Genomic DNA, 20,301 nt, shown 5'->3' with positions numbered 1-20,301 from the left:
GTCGGGGCGCCAGTATTGAGGCAGACAAGATTGAGATGGTTGAAGACATCCGCCAAGAGGGAGCCTCTCTGACAGGATGCAGGAGAGCCCCAAAGGGGATGATGGGCATAGAAGTCGCCAAACAATAAAAACGGCGGAGGAAGCTGAACAATCAGGTGCATCATGTCAGCCCGACTAACTGCAGATGACGATGGAGTGTAGACGGTCCAAACAGAAAAAGTAAAGGCAGAAAGAGTAATACGGACAGCTATTGCTTGGAGTGGGGTGGTCAATGGGAGGGGATGGTAATAGACATCGTCCCGAACGAACAACATGACCCCACCATGAGCTGGAATACCGTCCACAGGGGGGGAGGTCAGACCGCTCCGAGGTATAGTGGGTAAAAGCAATACGGTCAGTTGGGCACAACTTGGTTTCCTGGAGACCAAGGACGAGCGGACAGTGCAGGCGGAGGAGCAGTTGTAATTCCTCCCGATTAGATCGAATACCTCTTATGTTCCAATGTAACAAAGCCATCGCTAGTCAGAAAAGAGGGGGAACGAAACGGGTGAAGAGCTGGTCACCAAGACGGCCGCGGAGGGCCAGGTGTCGAGGGAACAACACTACAACCGGCGGGAGGCGGATCCTGTTCCATCGAGTCGTCGCCAGCGGCGGCCGCTTTCCCGGGTTGCGTAGGAGGGGCAGCAACATTCACCGACGAGAGGCCAGCTGAGCGCCTGGCAGCAGAGCGTTCCGGCGAAACTGAGGACGGCCGGGAGCAGCGACTCTCAGATGGAGCGTCAGACGAAACGTGCCGGGGTGGAGAGGGGGATAAAGATTTCTTCTTGGAGGCCTTCTTGGAAGTCCGATGAGGCACGGGGATGGTGGGCTGGACCCGAAGAAGGTTCTCACGCGCGGGGTCCGTGTTGGAACGCCGGACCTCGGAAGCCGGGGTCTGGAACGTTTCCCCGATGGACACCTGAGAAGAGGATCGCTTCTCAGGCGGCGGAGGGGGAGGAGGAGGAGGAGGAGGAAGGGTGGCCCCCGGGGCAGAGGGAGCAGGGGCCGCGAGGGAGGAGGATTTGGAAGGGAGGGATTTGGGAGGCGGAGTCATAGACCCCGGATGGGGTGAGGAGGTGGAGGGGGGACAGGAGAGGGGTGAGGATACTGTGGAAGGAGTGGACACGACTGAGGCAAACGAAGTTGTCAACGTCACGGGATGGAGGCAGTCATACTTCTTCCTGGCCTCAGAATAAGAGAGACGATCCAAAGTTTTTAATTCTTGAATCTTCTTCTCCATCTGATACGCGGGGCAGTCTAAAGATCTAGGCGAGTGGATGCCAGGACAATTGACGCACCGAGGTGGTGGGGTGCATGTATGTTCCTCACGAAGAGGACGTCCACAATTGCCACAAAGGGGCTCAGCCTCACACCGTGACGACATGTGCCCAAAGCGTAAACACCGAAAGCAGCGCATAGGAGGCGGGATGTAAGGTCGCACGTCGCACCGGTAGCACATCACCTTTACCTTCTCCGGGAGAACGTCCTCCTCGAAGGCGAGCATAAAGGCTCTGGTGTCGATGCGACGGTCTTTGGGGCCGCGCTGAACTCGCCGGACGAAATGCACGCCTCGGCGCTCCAGGTTGGCCCTGAGCTCCTCATCAGATTGCAGCAGAAGGTCCCGATGAAAAATAACCCCCTGCGTCCTATTCAGTGCCAGATGCGGGACAATAGACACTGGGATGTCCCCTAGTCGGTCACACGCCTGAGCGCCGCCGACTGTGTGGCGGAGGCGGTCTTTATAAGAACGGACCCCGAACGCATTTTACTGAGAGCCTCGATTTCCCCGAAGATGTCCTCGATGTGCTGGACAAAGAACATGGGCTTGGAGGTGGCGAACGTCCCCCCATCCGTCCGAGAACAGACTAAATAGCGGGGGAAGTACTTCGCCCCAAGCCGGGCCTGTCCTTCCTCCCAGGGAGTGGCCAAGGGGGAAAGGGCAGGAGAACCAGAATCAGAGACAGTACCTTTCTTTTTAAAAGACTCGGCCGCAGAGCGACCTGATAGATGTTGACGTTTCATCTGCGAAACGTCCGCCCCGATACCACCCACTCCGACCAGGGGCTCTCCCCACGGGCGCCACCCAGCCTCAGCAAGGGCCACCTGGCAGGATGACAGTTGCCGGGAGTCCTGATGCCCCAAGGAGACGGGCATCTACTCCTTGGCAGACGTGGGGAGGGTGCAGCTCAGGTATTGGCAGTACGATCCCTGTGTTGTCAGGGGGCTACAACCTAGAGGGTACATGACGACCCCACCACAACAGGCTGGCTACCGTGCTGGATTTCGGGTGCCATGGAAGGTCCATCATGATCGTAGGTGCAGATGGGGACGCACTATGGGTGTAACTTGTGCAACCCATCAGGCATTTAGGCACAATTTGAGGAATAGTGGGTGGGGTTACAACGCCGTTACAATGCTGAGTGCCAAGGTCTTAGTGCACTGAGGACCAGTGATATACCACGTAAGGCGTCCTTCCCCAAAAGGCTCGTACTTCTGTAGAATTTTGAAAAACGGAGGTCGAACCCCAAGGGGGAGCTACTACTAGGAGGCCGAAACAGTTGGAACTCCTTTTAGTCGCCTCTTATGACAGGCAGGAATACCTCGGGCCTATTCTTACCCCGGACCCGCAGGGGGATCTTTGGAGTAAGTGAAACCATATCTTCATATTCTTTGAATAATGAATGAAGTTAGGTCTACTTTTTAGCTTCACCATCTGAAATGTGCATACATCTTCAGACTCACTGGGCACCCTGTTTGGGGCTTGTAAGCCTAAAAGCTCTCTTTTGTCTTCTCATTGCCTCCCTCCTCTTAACTCACGTTCAGTCTCAGCTAGAGACAAAAGATATTAGAGAGTATTCTTATATTTCTGGCCTTTACTTCCATTTGAAAACTTACTGTTTGCACTGCAACTGCTGATCCAATAGCAGTAGAACAGAATACTTCATGCAGAAATATTTTGACGTTTGACATGGAGTGAAGAAAGAAACATAATTTGCTGAAGCAGCACATTACTGTCACACTGTCATGAACAACAAACCAAAATTAACAAATACCAAAATTAGGTATAAATTGGAGCATTATAAAAATTTGTGGCTACGCCAACCACTTAAACACATCAGTTTTAACATCGATCACCGTGCTAATTGTTTACAGGTCTTGTGACCACTCCAAGGGCACAAGCAGACTGAGGTTCAGTACATCACACACATTGGCAAGTACGACTACTCTGACTTTTGGTACTCTTCTGCATGTTTAATTATTATTTTCCTCCTAAATCCAAAATTCCAAAATGAGAGCTGAGAGAATGTGTGACATTGTTAAACAGTTTAGTATTTACAATATTCAGGTTGACAGAGCTATTTTAATGTGCAGCAGCTGCTACAACTTTGTTGCAATTGACGGTGAGCATAAATGATCAGCACCATGAGTAAAGTACAAAGCATGCCAAGAATATGGAATATAGGGTGACAACAGTACTGTAAGTCAGCAGTTTATTGGGAGTCACTGGCACCTTAAACATAAAAAAGTAGAAATGATTTTTTTTATGACACAGTGCCTGCATTTGTAGCATGTGATACTCCCCTTCCCAAGCTCACCAACGCCATTATGAAATCGTATCAAGAGAGGTACACTGGATACCTTCAGCCACTTAACAAAACATAGCTGTCACAAATCAGAGGAGTAGTTGCTGATGATCCAGTATTTTTTATTTATATGAAATCACTGCCAGGCAAACCAAATGTATTGAATATTTTAGTGGGGCACCTGAATGAAGAGCAATTGAAAACCATCTTTTAGGTAACTTCTTCTCTGGTAAAACAGACAAATTAACTGCAATCCCAAGTCTGAACAATGTACCACATTTGCCTGACTACAAGATGAGGTTCCTCCCCTAATTCATCATTCTTTTACAGGGTTGTCTTATATTCGCAGATTAAGCTACTACTGCTGCTGAGGTTGACTTTTTACATTGTTTAATAGAGTATAAATACCATCAAAATAAATCTGTATATGATGTCAATAACCAAAGCTTCTTATATGAATGTAACATCTTACATTCTCACAAACTTGAAAGGGGCACCTGAAGGAACTGCAGACTGCTACATATACAAGAATAGGACAGCAACAGCTGGTGACACAGAGAAAAGAAAGTTGTAATAACCAGACCACTGAAATGATATCGAGGCATTACTTAATGGATAACTTCAAAAACAATCAATTATTGATAAAATTATTTAACTGGATAGATAAAAAATCTACTCACCAAGCGGTGGCAGAGCACACACATAAAAGACTGATATAACTGGCAAGCCTTCAAAGCCAGTGGCTCCTCCTTCAGGCAGAAAGGGAAGGAAGAAGGGTGAAGAAAAAGGACTGGAGAGGTCTAGGAAAAGGGGTAGATTTTGGGAAAGTCACCCAGAACCGCGGGTCCGGGGAGACTTACTGTACGGGATGAGAAGGAAAGACTGATTCTTGGGGACTGCATCAAACGAGATTTGAAAACCTGAGAGCTTAAAGGTGGAGGACAGTGTAACATACAAGACAGAGATTACTAGTAAACACCATGAACGAGTTAACAAGAGTGAGAAGCTAAGTGCATTGTACATAACAGAGGTCACACGGGGTGGTGAAAAATAGATGGGAAAGACAATGAAAGATGTAGAAAACTAAAACGGAGTGAAGCAAAGAGTAGTTACAGTGAAGTAACGCTGAGACGGAAGAAATTAACGTAAATTAAGGCCAGGTGGCTGGCAAGAACCAAGGACATGTTGTAGTGCTAGTTCCCACATGTGGAGTTCTGGAAAATAGTATCTGGGGGAAGAATCCAGATGGCACGTATGGTGAAACAGGCACAGAGGTCACGAATGTCATGTTGTAGAACATGCTCTGCAACAGGATATTGCGAATTGCCAGTTTATACTCTCTCCCTATGCCCATTTTCATCCTAATTGATAATTTGGCTGTAGCCATGCTGATGTAGAAGGCTGAACAGTGTTTATATAATAGCTGGTACGTGACGTGTCATTTTGCAGGTGGCTCTCCCTTTGATAGTATATATTTTGCCAGTTACAGGGCTATTATAGATGGTGGTAGGAGGGTGCATAGGGCAAGTCTTGCAGTGGGGGATGGTCACAGGGATAGGAGCCATAGGGTAGGGAGATGGGTGCAGAAGGAGCATAGGGTCTGACAAGAATATTGCGGAGATTGGGAGGGTGACAGAAAGCTATTCTAGGTGTGGTGGGTAAAATTTCAGACAGAATGGATCTCGTTTCAGGGTGTGATAGCACCTCCTTGTGTCACTTTTATTGCCAAGCTAAGTAGTTTAAATTTTCTGCTATGACTTTCATTTTCTGTTTACCCAGTTTCTAAAAATTTTGTCTGTTTTCACGACTTTCCTGATCGATTTTTTCCAAATATTTTTGTATCAGTATGAATTTTTCTAATTTTCTTGATTTTTTTTTCATTGCTTTTCTTCCATTTTTCTATCTTTCTAACCCTCTGCTTATTTATTTTTTTGCCGCTCTCACGCTTTTTAACTCCCTATCTGCCCTCTCTTGCCTTTATGAATCTGTCTCATATTAGACTCGTCACTTTCAAAAATATACCTTTGCACTATCAAAACTAAATTCTGTTTCTTGAAACCTGCTTGTCCCTTGAAGTTACTCCAAAAGGCCTAACATTGAAAGTTCCCATTTCTGGATGCAATCCACCCTACACCAGGCTCTTTTACAGTTTCAAATACAGCAATCTCTTGCTCTTACCTGGCTAATCTGTAACCTATATGCATCATCAGCAAATTTCCACTCTACCCGACTTCTCTCCCTCTAGAAAATCCTGCAGTTATCCGCCCCTCATGTTTCCGTGAATGATATCATCCACCAAGCTAACTTCAAACTACAACAACATGCCAGACTTCAGCTCAAAAAGCTATCCCACCTTCTCCTAAACTACATGAACAGTGGTATTTCCTTTCTTGTCCCTCTGCAGTTCGCTAAACAGCGCAGTAAACGAGCCAGAACCAGGCAAAAGTCATAGACGACACACACATTCAAGGTAAGGCTCATGGAAGTGTGATTTACACTATTCCTTTATTCCATTCTGTGACATTCTGGAAGAATAAGCTAACATCACACAGATTACAAATGGCTGACAGCCTTTCAGGACTCAACTTCCTGATAGGTCTGGAAGAGAGTACCCTGTCGGCCTTGAGGTTGTTTACAAAAGACATGACTGAGCCTTTGAAACTGTTAGCAGGTTACAATTCAAGCATAAACACATATTGTTATAAAGAACTCACAACTGATATCAATTTGTCTACCCGTTACATGTGGAACTTTGTAGTGGCAGATATTTTACAGCCTATCTTAGGTGCAGATTTCTTGTCTCTTTTCACACTCATCGTGGACTTGGCAAATAACTGCCTTATTAGTGGATCACATAGGGGCACGGTAAAAGATTCTCAGTGCAGTGGAACAGAGGTTGTCATAGGTGTAGTCAGCAGCTCAGGTAGTCTCCACTGCAAGAAGCCATCAACACTCCAACAGTGAAGCACGATACAAGGCTGTACCGCATAATTAGTGGTGACAAAAGTGATTTTTGAGGAGACATACATTCAATAATTTCCCTTCACTCTAGCAGGTGCGAAAATGTTCTAAGTGCTGAACTGTCATAAGGCATACAGATTCCAGTGGCTCCAGCTGACATGGTAAATACGTCAGTGATCACACCCTTTGGGCTATTCAAATTTCTGTTTATGCCATTTGGACTCAAAAATCTGGCACAATCCCGGCAAAGATTCATTGATGAGGTGCTCCATGGATTACTTTTCTGTTACACATAGCAGGATGACATTTTGATATTCTCAGAGGATGCCCAATCACACGATAAACATATTCCGGTGTACAATAGAGGCTGGATACATACAGAGTAGTTTTAAATGAATTTAAGTGTGTCATCCACTTAAGTAACTTCTTTCGACTATATAGTCTCAGACAACGGTGTACAGCCATTACCAGAGAAGATTGACAAACCACACAGCCTACCCAAACCTACAGACTACAAACAACTTGCGCATTTCCTGCATATGGTAAACTTTTACCACTGTTATTTGTCAATTACTGCCCTGACACAGGCACTGTTTACGAATGCATTGGTTGGCAAGAATTCCAAAGGAAAGTGAAAGCTGCAATGGACACAAGAAATGAGCAAAGCTTTCAATGACTTACAAAGAAGCTTAGAGGAGGCAGCGATACGTGCACATCCCATACCTGCCACACCACTGAGTAATGCAATAGATGCCAGTCATGTTGCAATAGAAGTCTTGCAACAACAGGTAGATGAACAATGGCAACCTCTTAGTTTCTTCTCAAACAAGCTGCACCTCTGACAGACAAAATGGACTGCATACAACAGTGAGTTGTTGGTGATGTATGAAAGTGTCAGACACATCCATCCGTATACTGAAGCTAGGCCAGAAACAATTTTCATCAATCGTAAACTTATAGCATCAGCTTTCATCAACACCAATGATAAGTGCTCGCCAAAGCAGTTTCGGAACATAGAGTTTGTCAGTCAATTCACCACAGATATAATGCACAGCAGAGGCATGGAGAATCTGATTGCAGATTACTTTTCTTGTGCTTGCAGGTAGCCAGCCCTATGAAGAACTTGTGGCATCACAGGAAGTGGATCTGGAGCTAAAGAAATTATTGATGGGCCACACAACAGAGATGCAGTTACAGCAAATATCAATGCCAGGAAGAAGAGTTATCTTATGGTGCATTATGTCACGGCAGAAGCCCCACCATACATTACACAATAATTACCCCAAACGCAGCATCTGACAGCATTCTTGGCCTTGCTCACCCAGGGGCAAATGCCACAATTAAGTTACTGATAGCACATTTTGTGTGGCCATCAATTAAAAAGGATGCCAGGGGACTGACTCATGCATGCCTACAATGTTAAAACTACAAAGTACGACAACATGTCCATGTAGAATCACAAGCAAGATTTAGCATTGTGCAACTGGTCTTAGTGCAATGCTTCCCAATCTGGGGGTAATTACCCCGAGCAGTAAAATGTTATTTTCTGTGGGGTAAAAACTAAACGATTTGATTCTCTTTCAGTCGCGGAAATAAATTATTTTCAAAATATCACTACTATTATCACAATGTTGTAAGACTCTAATATTGATTATATAAGTTATCAATAATTACTGTTTCTCAATTAGCAGCATTAATGGTGTTGAGGTTACAGGTTCCTCACACAATCCACCCACTATAGATACATGCTGTGTTTTGTCCTGTACAGTGCTGATAATAAAAGTAAGACATATACATAACAAATGCTCAATATCTCAACAAAATGTCTTCGCCAAGATGTAGATAGTATCTGCAGTAGTCCAGAAATTGCTTCATTACTTGCTTTGAAAGAGATAAATGAATTAATTGACAGCACGGTACAGCAGTAACTACATAAGTACTATAGCAGTGATGGTATACAGTATTATTATTATTATTATTATTATTATTATTACAATCAAGTGATTTACGAACTGTACATATAGTGTACATTTTTAAACTTGATTGATTTTACATGGGGTTGCAACAAGTGCGGCAATGGAGAGGAGTAATGCAGGGGAAATATGTTTTGTAACAAGTGTCTAATCTCATTGAGGACAGTTAGCTTTCTTTTCTGAGATGGAGTTGTGAGTAACACTTGCGATGCGCCATAAAATCCTTATGTGATTGCAGTCAAGAGTAATGGTCTAAGAAAGTTGGTAACCACTGATTTAGTGGGTCCACTCCCAGTTTCTGATGGCTATAAATACTTGTTAACTGCAGTGGACAAATGCACAAGATGAGGGGAGGCCATTCCGATCACTGACATGACACCGTGGAAACGGCGGTGAAGGTGTTTGTCCGTCAATGGTAGCTTCCTTTGGGTGCTCCCTTCATATTATAATGGATCAAAGCCACCAGTTTGACTCTAACTTGCTCAACAGGTTAACTAACTAATACGGGTTCCAACACCACCATACAACCAACTACCATCCAGCATGTGATGGTATGGCACAGAGGTGGCGTAGGATATTGAAGGCAGCTCTCATGTATCATCAAGAAAGCTGGACAGAAGCATTTGGATTATGGACCCCGTACAAGACAGACATCAGTGCTTAGGTGGCGGAATTGGTTTATGAGGAATCGCTGAGAATCCTGGCTGATTATCTAACCATTACCTCATGACCAACACCAACAAATCTCTCATCACTGATAAGTGACATCTGCGACCATGTGGAAACTGTGAGAAGACAAATGGTATCTAGGCACAATGAACGACCAGTTTTTGGACTTAAGGTGTTGGTGGACTGTACACATCATGCTTGGCACAGATAGTGTTGAACACCACTACAACCTCCGTATACTGGACCTTATCGAGTAGTGAAACGCGACAATTATAATACTGACATCTTGCAGAATGACAAAACCATTAGTGTGCCCATAGAGAGGGTAAAGCCAGCATGGATCTTACTAGAAACTGAGTACGACACTCAACTGGAAGAGGAGAACCTAAGTTTGGAGTGTACTAGACATAATGAAGCAGAAGAATCCATGCTGAGATGACTTGGAACCACAGCACAGCAGTCCACATCGACTCACACATCTTTGCAACAACAAGTCATCTGTACGAGAGCATGAAGACAAGTCAGATTTAGCTACCTGTTCATCCCCGGTCCTCCGCACTTTAAGGTAGAGGTTGAGAGGGAACACATAAGTAACCAGTGATGTGTCCTTTGTTTACTCAGTGCTAGTGCAGCTGACATTAGACAATTAAGTTTTTATTCTTTGACTCACGTTATATCGAGTATTCTGTTCCGAGTTGGCAAAATAAAATATACTATGTAACTTTATATGTGGGTTTAATTTGTTACCTACAATGTCTCTGAAATATTATCCATTTAAAAAACAAAATACCACTTTTCAATGTTGGAACAGGCCACTTGTTACCGATGTGTATAATTTTTTTGTCATTTAAGGCCCCCGTCCTCCCCTCCCACGCCTGCCCCATAATGGCACGAGTGGGGTTGTTGAGATCCTGCACAGTACTGATTATGGTCCCCCTGAAAACATCGATTCCAAATTCGCATGATAGTCATGGGATGACAACCAACACAAATGGCAGTTTTGCAGAATAGTAAACTGCAGTCTCGATAGGCTGTGCCATTCTGCTACCAAGTTCTGACACATGGTGGTATAAGATGAGACACAACATGCTTTTATCACAAACAAACAACACTTAAACGCAATTTGTGGATGAGAAACCAGCAATGCAGTCTCTCCTTAAATACAGAATATAGGCTGCATTATTCCTACATACTCAGAGAAGCTGCACTGAAATGGTACCACGTAGTAAACATCATGCCAATTTGATATTTGTTGCATGCTGCCTTCATGGAGTTGCAATTTTAATGGCCAGCTGTGTAATTACAGCTATAATCTAGCACATAACTTCCTGCTGATACATCAGCATAAGTAGAAGGGAAACATATTATAGCTGCTACAAAATTTTCATCGGTTGTAGTTTTCTGATTTGGTGCATCAATGCTAATATATATCTGGCACTGAATATGAAAGTAACTGATTGCTAATTATGATTGCTTCCATAGCACAAACCGGCAAAAGAATGAGCTTGGTGAAGTCTTCCCATCCGTTCGTCAATGTCAATACCACTTTGTGAGCTATGTCACTGACTACCACAGTACACTGTGATAGGTGTGTGGGGTAATGCAATTCTTGTGTTTAGATTTTGCCATGTGCTTTGTTTCTTCATGAACCACATTGATGTTACACAACAGAATATCAGAAGGTAGCATGGATAATAATTAGAAACGAGATAAAGCTATTACACCCTTGCAAAGTGAAATCAATACTAAACATTAACAGGGAGCATTGAAGCTACCCAATATAGTCTCTCTCAACTATTTCTGCCCCACCTGTAGCAGATGCACATGTAACGACAAACAGGCTGCATAGCCTCCTAATATGCCCAGATGCAAAAAGACCTTCGAATCATTTTGTTGTTCTGCTGCAGGACAGTAATGTAATTTGGGTGGATAATGTTAAATTTTTAGTTTATCCTTTGTAATATGTGGTAGCATTGGGCCATTAATTCATGATATGTTTTATCCTTATCATAGATGACGTAGCCTTACATAGGAGCCCGGAGTGCTCAATTTGAATCTCTGCAGTCTTCTGATACAACTCGCTGGTTGCGAGGAATTGTTATAAAAACTCTATATGGCCATTTTAAATTCCCACTTCTGTTTTTGCTGGATTCCTTGACTGACGTATATTGAAGGTGGACGTAATTATACAAATAAAAGTTAATATTTGTTAAACGTTACATGCACACACTGTTCCTTCACTCATTGAATTGTTTATCAGCTGAAAGAGTGAATTTAAATGCGAAGGAATGGCAAGACTTAGTGTCCTTTGTAATTGTGTTCTTATCTGGAAATGCAATTACTACAGACGATATATACTCATATTAAATATAAAGAAACAAACCTGAACATTTAAGATTTATTTCAGAAATTACTTTTACAACTTACAAATAAAGTACTTCTCACATGCCACCAGAAAAGACAGCCAATAATAGTATCTGTTATTTTTGCTTGCTGAATATAAATGCAAACTATAGACTGTCAACATGCGATTTGTCATGTTAATGGAATTGTGTAATTATTAATGCAGTGTTATAACGAAGTTGTTTGTGTTTTTCTTATTTCATGAACTTCCAATTGGCAAGAAAGTAAAGCAACAGAAAAACTGTGGCACACTGATAGAGGACAAGTACTGTCAGTAGAGTAGCAAACACAAGTCAAAATTTACGTATTTTCTTACTGGCTTACTTGTGTCACAGCAAATGCTTAGAATAGCTCAAAATTCATCCAGAAGTGTTATTAGTTACCAAAGTAATTTTCGTGAAGAAATTAATAATTTATAATTTTCCGTGATTTGTAAGTGAGATCCTCTTTTTTTTCCTAACGCAACCTGCAATTCTGCATTTTAGACAATCAAGTGATACATTACAATATTAATTACTTTAATATCAAAACATTTTTATTTTCCAGTTTTTGATGAGTTCTAGGTTATGGTAAAGATTGACAAGCAGACAACCACGAATCCTGTGCATGCTAGTGAAGTCAAGTCGAAACCTGAAATGGGAAAAAACCAACACTCAGCAAGTACGACTGACAGATCCCATAACAGAACTTTTTAAGAAATTTGAACGAATGTTTCTGTGGTGACCAAAATTCCAAAATGCAGCATGTGATGGTGCACAAATATTTTAGGGATCTCTCACAAAACTTCAAAAACTTCGTAAACTGCAGAAATCCAGGACATGGTCATCCTCAAACTTATCGAACCTTCAGAAAGACAAGACAAGACAGCAAAAGAGCTATCTGCTGAAACATCAGAAATGGAAAGAGCACCTGTCGGTATACTGGAGGCAGTACAGAAACTGACCCACAAGGTTGTAGAAGTAGTATGAGGGCATTTCGAACTATACCAACATGTTCAACAATTTGCCAGTAGATTGGATAATACTGTTGTACAGCAGAAAAAAGGCCTGTATAAACAATTTGAGACATCAAGGAACCAGTTTGCAGATCTCATGGCTTGGGCAACCAAAAAGAATATCCAGATTGTACAACTGGTGGACAACGTGCAAGAAACTATCAGGAAAATTTCGAATGAAGTGACGAAGGAACATAACAGTTCCAGCAGTCACGCAGAAAGTGGTTTGTTTAATGCAACCAAAAAATTAGGACAAGATTTATTGGTATGGCAAAATACTGTGAGGGAACTGATTTAAAAAAAGTGGCGGAAGTAAAGGATACCACACAAAATCGTCAATCCACAGCACATAATAATTTCATTTGCAAACCAACATTCAGCAGGCCGTAGCAAATGGAAGCCGAGTTGGTGACTACACCTTTGCACGATACTCAGTGCAATGTGGAGGCTGCACTGCTTTACACCGCAATATTACTAGAGGAGTACTTAATGTGCCACTGGAAATTCCAAACATGTTTACCAGACAAGAAATCTATTCATCCTATCATACTCATTCATGTGTTTTGCAGAGCTATGGTAAAATCACGGTCAGATGGCCAAAAGATAGGATTTGTCAGTGGCTTTATCGAGGGAGATGTTGCAACGTCAGCCACTGAAGCTGCAGTATATTGCTGAACATACGATGAATTTCTGGCAAATTCTGGTCCGCCAGGGTACAAGGACAACTTACTAAGGCAGGTACAACCCAGAGCCGTTCCAGGGCTAGCAGGGCAGGGCAGCTTACGCAAATATTTCAAAAAGTATGTGAGCAAGACTGGGATAATCTCATATTTCATAGAGATGTGCTCCAGATATTAAAGCTGAAACTGCCAGCACACATTAAAAAAAAATTGATCTCTGTTTCAGAAATACTTTTTATCAGTATTAGACTCTATTGGTTTAATACAGGAAGATGCGAAGGCTGCAACCAAAATTAGAAAATTTAATGGCAATGTTTCTGGCCAGAATAGGGAACGTCATAAGGGGCAAAAGAAGGCAGCAGGAGACCAGCTTAATGCGAATACCAATCACCTACAAAATCATAATACTAGCATTAATAGACGAACATGAAAGATGCATGATAACTGGTGCAGTCTGATTCATGCAAACCATAACAACCACAATCAGTTGCGACAACTGCCACAGAGTGAATAAAATAACCAGTACTGGTGTAGTTCCATTCAGATACACGAATTGGCACACAATAAATATCGTCACTACATAACCTGACCATGTTCAGCTCCGAAACAATGGTTAATATAAAGGGTAGGGGCAGAAATCAACTGATACATCTGATATGATTTGAGGATGAACGTAATGTCAGGGATGAATTACATCTGATGGCACTAACTGCAATAGATGACACATTATGGAGCACGGCCCAATGTGAATATGTATGTGCGCAACATCTTAATGACATGGATATAATAGAGGGAAACATTCCACGTGGGAAAAATAATCTAAAAACAAAGATGATGTGACTTACCAAACAAAAGCGCTGGCAGGTCGATAGACACACAAACAAACACACAAAATTCAAGCTTTCGCAACCAACGGTTGCTTCATCAGGAAAGAGGGAAGGAGAGGGAAAGACGAAAGGATGTGGGTTTTAAAGGAGAGGGTAAGGAGTCATTCCAATCCCGGGAGCGGAAAGATTTACCTTAGGGGGAAAAAAGGACAGGTATACATTCGCACACACACCCATATCCATCCGCACATACACAGACACAAGCAGACATCTTAATGACAGTGGCACTTAACACAGGTACTGAAGTCAATGTTATCTTCTTTAACTTGTACAAAAGGATATGCAAGACTATGCACGTACCCACTTTTCCCACTAGCAAGACCCAGTACAATCAGAAGATAACAGTATCATCTGAATGTTATATCACGATACATTCTGCCACATCTCCTTCTCCATCCCCCTGGTCATAGGCGCCTGATATTGCTTGGGGGATAAGAAAAGTGTTGAAGTGGAAGATTACTGATCCATTCACAAGGCCATATTGCTAGCAGTAGCAAAGCCAAAGGCAATGTCAAGCTAGTAATCAATGCTAGAGCAACTAACAAAATTATTGTACCTACCCAGACTGGACCATAAAATATGCACAAGCACATTCAGAAGTTTCATGGGGCGAAGCATTTAACGAACATCGTAACTCCTATTTGCAAATTGCTGTGGATGAGGAGATATGGAAACATATTACCATTATTTATACAAGCCAAAATTATCAATTCAGAATTTTACCTTTTGGCCCGAACATCAATGTGGACATGTTTATTGCCACACTGGACTCAGTGCTTAGTGCAGAATTACTTGTCAATGTAACCTTGTTTGCAGATGATTTCTAAATAGCCACACAAACATGAGAAAAGCACATAGGATTTGTGCAAAGAGCAGTGAACAAAGCTCAAGAAGCTGGTGCAGCAGACAATCTCCAAAAATCCAACCTCAGGCAAGCAAATAAAAGTCTTAGGACATATAATTACATCTCATGGAATCCTGCCAGATTAAGAGAAAGTTAAAGCAATAAAAACTTTTCTACCTCACAAACAAAGAAACAGCTTAAGCCATTCATCAAGTTGACCTCTTTTTACAGGCAGTTGGTACCTGACCAGCTACTTAACTGTGAATCAATGCTAAATTTGCTTGAAGGTCTCTCGGGCATGCAGCCGGGTTGACTGGTCGTTGTTGAACGAATTTTCGACGGCGTAACGTGCCATCATCATCAGGTTACTCCTGTTGACTGACGTCCTACGTCAGCGGGTGGTGTGGTATATATACCTGTCGACTCTCCCCTCCACTGACTCCGCGTATGGACCGAGGGATGTGCAGGCCGCGGTGGTGGGGGTAGCTTGCGCTGACGAGATGACTGATGGGCGTCAGTACGCATGCCGTCTTCGGCAGGTGTGGTGCCCCGTTTCCGCTGCTCCTGCAGAACTTTTATTGCTGGATTCCACGCTTGGCTGAGTTGAAATCCGTTGTCCTTGTAAATAAGGTTCTCATGCAGCTGGATTTCAATTGCTTCCTTGTATACACAGTCCCAAAAGCGGGATGTGTTGTGCAGGACTTCTGTGTTCTCGTATTCCATATGATGATGTGTCTCGATACAATGTTCTGCGATGGCAGATTTTGTAGGCTGTTGGAGATTGGTGTGCCGTTTGTGTTCAGTACACCTTTCCTCGATGGTGCGAATGGTTTGCCCCACATATGCTTTCCCACACTTGCACGGTATGAAATAAACTCCAGATTTCCGGAATCCTAAATTGTCCTTCACTGTCCCTACAAGGGACTTTATCTTTGGCGGCGGGCGGTAGACGCATTTGATGTTATGATGTCCTAGAATCCTGCCTATTTTTCCAGATACGTTGCCCACATATGGTATGTAGGCTGTCGCTTTCGGTGGATCATCATCATCAGGTGTCGGCTGTGGTGTGGTCTTCTGCTTGAAGGCGTGTCGAATTTGGCGGTCACTATAGCCGTTCATCTGGAACACATCCTTGAGGTGATCTAGTTCCAGTTTTAAGCTTTCTTCGTCAGAGATCACACGGGCTCTGTGAACCAATGTATTTAGTACTCCTTCTCTTTGTGACGGGTGATGACAGCTGGAGGCATGAAGGTACAGATCCGTGTGGGTTGTCTTCCGGTAGAAGCTGTGTCCTAGTGTTCCATCAGGCTTTATCCGTACCAGAACATCCAAGAATGGTAGCTGCCTGTTTTTCTCCACCTCCATGGTGAACTGAATTTGGGGGTGGATAGAGTTCAGATGTTGTAAGAACAGTTGGAGCATCTCTTCCCCGTGAGGCCAAACGACAAAAGTGTCGTCAACATATCTGTAGAAGACTGTTGGTTTTAGTGGTGCTGATTCTAACGCTTTCTCCTCAAATTCTTCCATGTACATGTTGGCCACCGTAGGTGACAGAGGGCTACCCATAGGTACACCGTCTGTCTGTTCGTAGTAATGTCTGTTGTCAAAAAGAAAATATGTTGACGTGAGCACAAAGTTAAATACTTTCGTGAATGTGGGCCCAAATTTCTTCTCAATAAGATCCAGCGAATCCTTGAGTGGAACTCTCGTTAAAAGTGATACAACATCGAAACTGACCATAAGATCTGAGCTGGCCAGCTTGAGTTTCCCCATACGTTCCACAAACTGAGCCGAGTTTTTGATGTGGTGCTCACATTTGCCAACCAATGGACTCAATACTGCGGTCAAGTGATTGGCAAGCTGGTATGTTGGCGTATCCACTGAAAGAAGATGATTGATGTATACCAAATCCATTGAAACATTGCAACTAGAAGATGATGCCACTCGGCTGATAACCCATGAAGATTTCACAGCTTCGTGTTAGTGTTTTGCAACTGTGACTTATGAAACTGATAGTTCAGTAATTTCCACACCTGTCAACTACTGGTTTCTTTTGGATTGAAATTACTATATTCCTCTTGAAGTCTTAGGGTATTTCACCTCTCTCATACATCTTGCTCACCAGATAGAAGAATTTTGTCATGGCTGGCTCTCCCAAGGCTATTAGTAGTTATAATGGAATGTTGTCTACTCCCGGGGCCTTCTTTTGACTTAGGTCTTTCAGTGCTCTGTCATATTCTTCACACAGTATAATATCTCCCATTACATCTTCATCTACATCCTCTTCCATTTCCATAATATTGTCCTCAAATATACTGCCCTTGTATAGCCCCTCTATATACTCCTTCCACCTTTCAGCTTTCCTTTCCACCTGAGCTCTTGATGTTCATGCAAGTGGTTCTCTTTTCTCCAAAGGTCTCTTTAATTTTCCTGTAGGCAGTGTCTATCTTACCTCTAGTGATGTATGCCTCTACATCCTTACATTTGTCCTCCAGCCAACTTTGCTTAGCCATTTTGCACTTCCTGTTGATCTCATTTTTGAGACGTTTGTATTCCTATTTGCCTACTTCATGTACTGCATTTTTAATATTTTCTCCTTTCATCAATTAATTTCAATAATCTTTTCTGTTACACAAGGATTTCTACTAGCCCTTGTCTTTCTAACTACTTGATCCCATGCTGCCTTCACTATTTCATCCCTCAATGCTACCCATTCTTCTTCTACTGTACTTCTACCCACCATTCTTGTCAATCGTTCCCTAATGCTTTCTCTGAAACTCTCTACAACCTCTGGTTCTTTCAGTTTATCCAGGTCCCATCTCCTTAAATTCCTACCTTTTTGCATTTTCTTCAGTTCTAATCTACATTTCACAACAAATAAATTGTGGTCAGAGTCCATATCTGCCACTGGAAATGTCTTACAGTTTAAAACCTGGTTCATAAATCTTTGTCTTACCATTATATAATCTATCTGAAACCTTCCAGTGTCTCCAGACCTCTTCCACGAATACAACCTTCTTTCATGATTCTTAAACCAAGTGTTAGCTATGATTAAGTTATGCTCTGCGCAGAATTCAACCAGACAACTTCCTCTTTTGTTCCTTACCCCCAGTCCATATTCACCTAATACTTTTCCTTCTCTTCCTTTTCCTAATATAGAATTCCAGTCCCCCATGACTATTAAATATTCGTCTCCCTTCACTATCTGAATAATTTCTTTTATAGCATCACATATTTCTTCAATCTCTTCATCTTACCTCCGGAATATTTTAACCAAGAGGATGCCATCTTCATTTAACCATACAGTAAAGCTGCAAGCCATCGGGAAAAATTACGCCTGTAGTTTCCCCTTGCTTTCAGCCATTCACAGTAACAGCACAGCAAGGCCATTTTGGTTATGTTACAAGGCCAGATCAGTCTACCATCCAGACTGTTGCACCTGCAGCTACTGAAAAGGCTGCTGCCCCTCTTCAGGAACCACACGTTTGTTTGGCCTCTCAACAGATACCCGTCCCTGAATTGCTCTTCAACAGTGGAAAGCAGGAAGGTGCTTAAAACATCAATGTGGGTCTGTGCTGTGATAGTGCGATGCAAAACAACAAGGGGTGCAAGCCCCCTCCATGAAAAACACGACCACATCATAACACCACTGCCTTTGAATTTTACTGTTGGCATTACACATGCTGGCCGACGAGGTTCACCGGGCATTCGCCATACCCATACCCTGCCATCGGATCGCCACATTGTGTACCATGATTCATCACTCCACACAATGTTTTCCCATTATTCAATCATCCAATGTTTACGCTCCTTACACCAAGCGAGGCGTCGTTTTGCATTTACCGGTATGACGTGTGGCTTATGAGCAGCCGCTCAACCATGAAATCCAAGTTTTCTTACCTCCCGCCTAACTGTCATAGTACTTGCAGTGGATTCTGATGCATTGTGGAATTCCTGTGTGATGGTCTGGATAGATGTCTGCCTAGTACACATTACGACCCTCTTGAATTGTCAGCGGTCTCCGTCAGTGAACAGATGAGGTCTGCCTGTATGCTTTTGTGCTGTACGTGTGCTTTCATGTTTCCACTTCACTATCAAATTGGAAACAGTGGAACTAGGCTCATTTAGGAGTGTGCATATCTCGCATACAGACGGATGACACAAGTGACACCCAATCACCTCACCACATTCAAAGTCCTCGAGTTCTGCGGAGTGCCCCATTCTGCTCTCTCATGATGTTTAATGACAACTGAGGTCGCTGATATGGAGTACCTGGCAGTAGGTGGCAGCACAATCAATCTAATATGAGAAACATATGTTTTTGTGGGTATCCGGATACTTTTGATCACATAGTGTATTATCTTTCCATCACTTGATTATTCAACATCGAAAGAAAACCAATGTACAACTAGGCCAAATAACGAACACGGATGAAACTGCTGTGATATTTCATGTGCAGAATAACACAACAGTTGCCATGAATGGTGTTAAAACTGTAACAATAAAGACAAGTGCACACAAAAAATGCATTGTGCTGTTTTCCTTTCATGTTGTGCTGACAGTACTAAACTTAATCCAATTATCATTTTCAATCGCAAAACAATGTCAAAACCTTCTGAAATACCACCAGGTGTTGTTGTTCACATACATGAAAAGGGCTGGATGGATGAGGCTTGTATGAAATTATGGAATAACAGTGTGTGGAAGAGGAGGAAAGGTGCTTTACTGAAGAATATTTCCCTTCTTGTGCTAGATCAATTTCGTAGTCATTTGAAAAATTCTGTGAAAGAGAAACAATTTATGCTGAAGGGAGCTTTAAAACAACCTTCAATCAAACAAGTTTGTCAGTGGATAAAACAGTCATCGTCTAGAGTGGGAGAATACATTACGGCCTAAGTAATGCTTTTGATGGCAGTGAAGACCATCTTACATATGAAGAGACAATGATGATGACAAAGAGGGAGAGGAAGAGGAGGAGGAGGAGGAGGAGGAGGAGAAAGTTCGGATGATTATTTTCAGGGATTTTAAAGGCAAGTTCAGTTTATAAACCAAGAAGTTTTTTTAGACTGGCTTTGCAACCTAATAATAAAAAAAGGTAAATTATTTTTTTAATTGCTTAAAAATTAAGGTGTGTCTTATAGCCCATAGCGTTTTGTAGTCCATAAAACACAGTACGTTAAGATTTAGGATTTTATTATGGATTTATATGTAGTTCTGATTTCTTTATCTTACTTAGTTTTGCTGAGTGTTTTCCTTTCTGGGCCTGG

At 42.6% G+C, this 20,301-nt stretch overlaps 2 protein-coding genes across 6 annotated transcripts in view; one reads left to right on the top strand and one right to left on the bottom strand.

The window, feature by feature from the left end:
• The window catches only part of LOC126252954 (uncharacterized), an 80,806-nt gene extending 72,285 nt beyond the window's left edge, over positions 1-8,521 (top strand). For 2 of the 3 annotated variants that reach the window (XR_007545872.1, XM_049953971.1), the window contains 2 exons: positions 3,193-3,254; positions 7,687-8,521. Coding sequence is in view for 1 of the 3 variants with exons in the window: in XM_049953971.1 (XP_049809928.1) it covers positions 3,193-3,254; positions 7,687-7,883 (259 nt within the window). In the remaining 2 variants the exon portion in view is untranslated. The remainder of the gene's footprint in view (positions 1-3,192; positions 3,255-7,686) is intronic. The other variant, XR_007545873.1, reaches the window with a different exon arrangement.
• Positions 1-20,301, bottom strand: part of LOC126252933 (centromere protein I-like) — a 370,827-nt gene that overhangs the window by 267,443 nt on the left and 83,083 nt on the right. The gene's annotated exons all lie outside the window — the stretch shown is intronic.

Source organism: Schistocerca nitens, chromosome 1 (genome assembly GCF_023898315.1).
Source record: "Schistocerca nitens isolate TAMUIC-IGC-003100 chromosome 1, iqSchNite1.1, whole genome shotgun sequence".
NCBI lineage: Eukaryota > Metazoa > Arthropoda > Insecta > Orthoptera > Acrididae > Schistocerca > Schistocerca nitens.
Note: the sequence above shows the minus strand (reverse complement) of the source record. Positions and strands in the feature narration are given on the sequence as shown.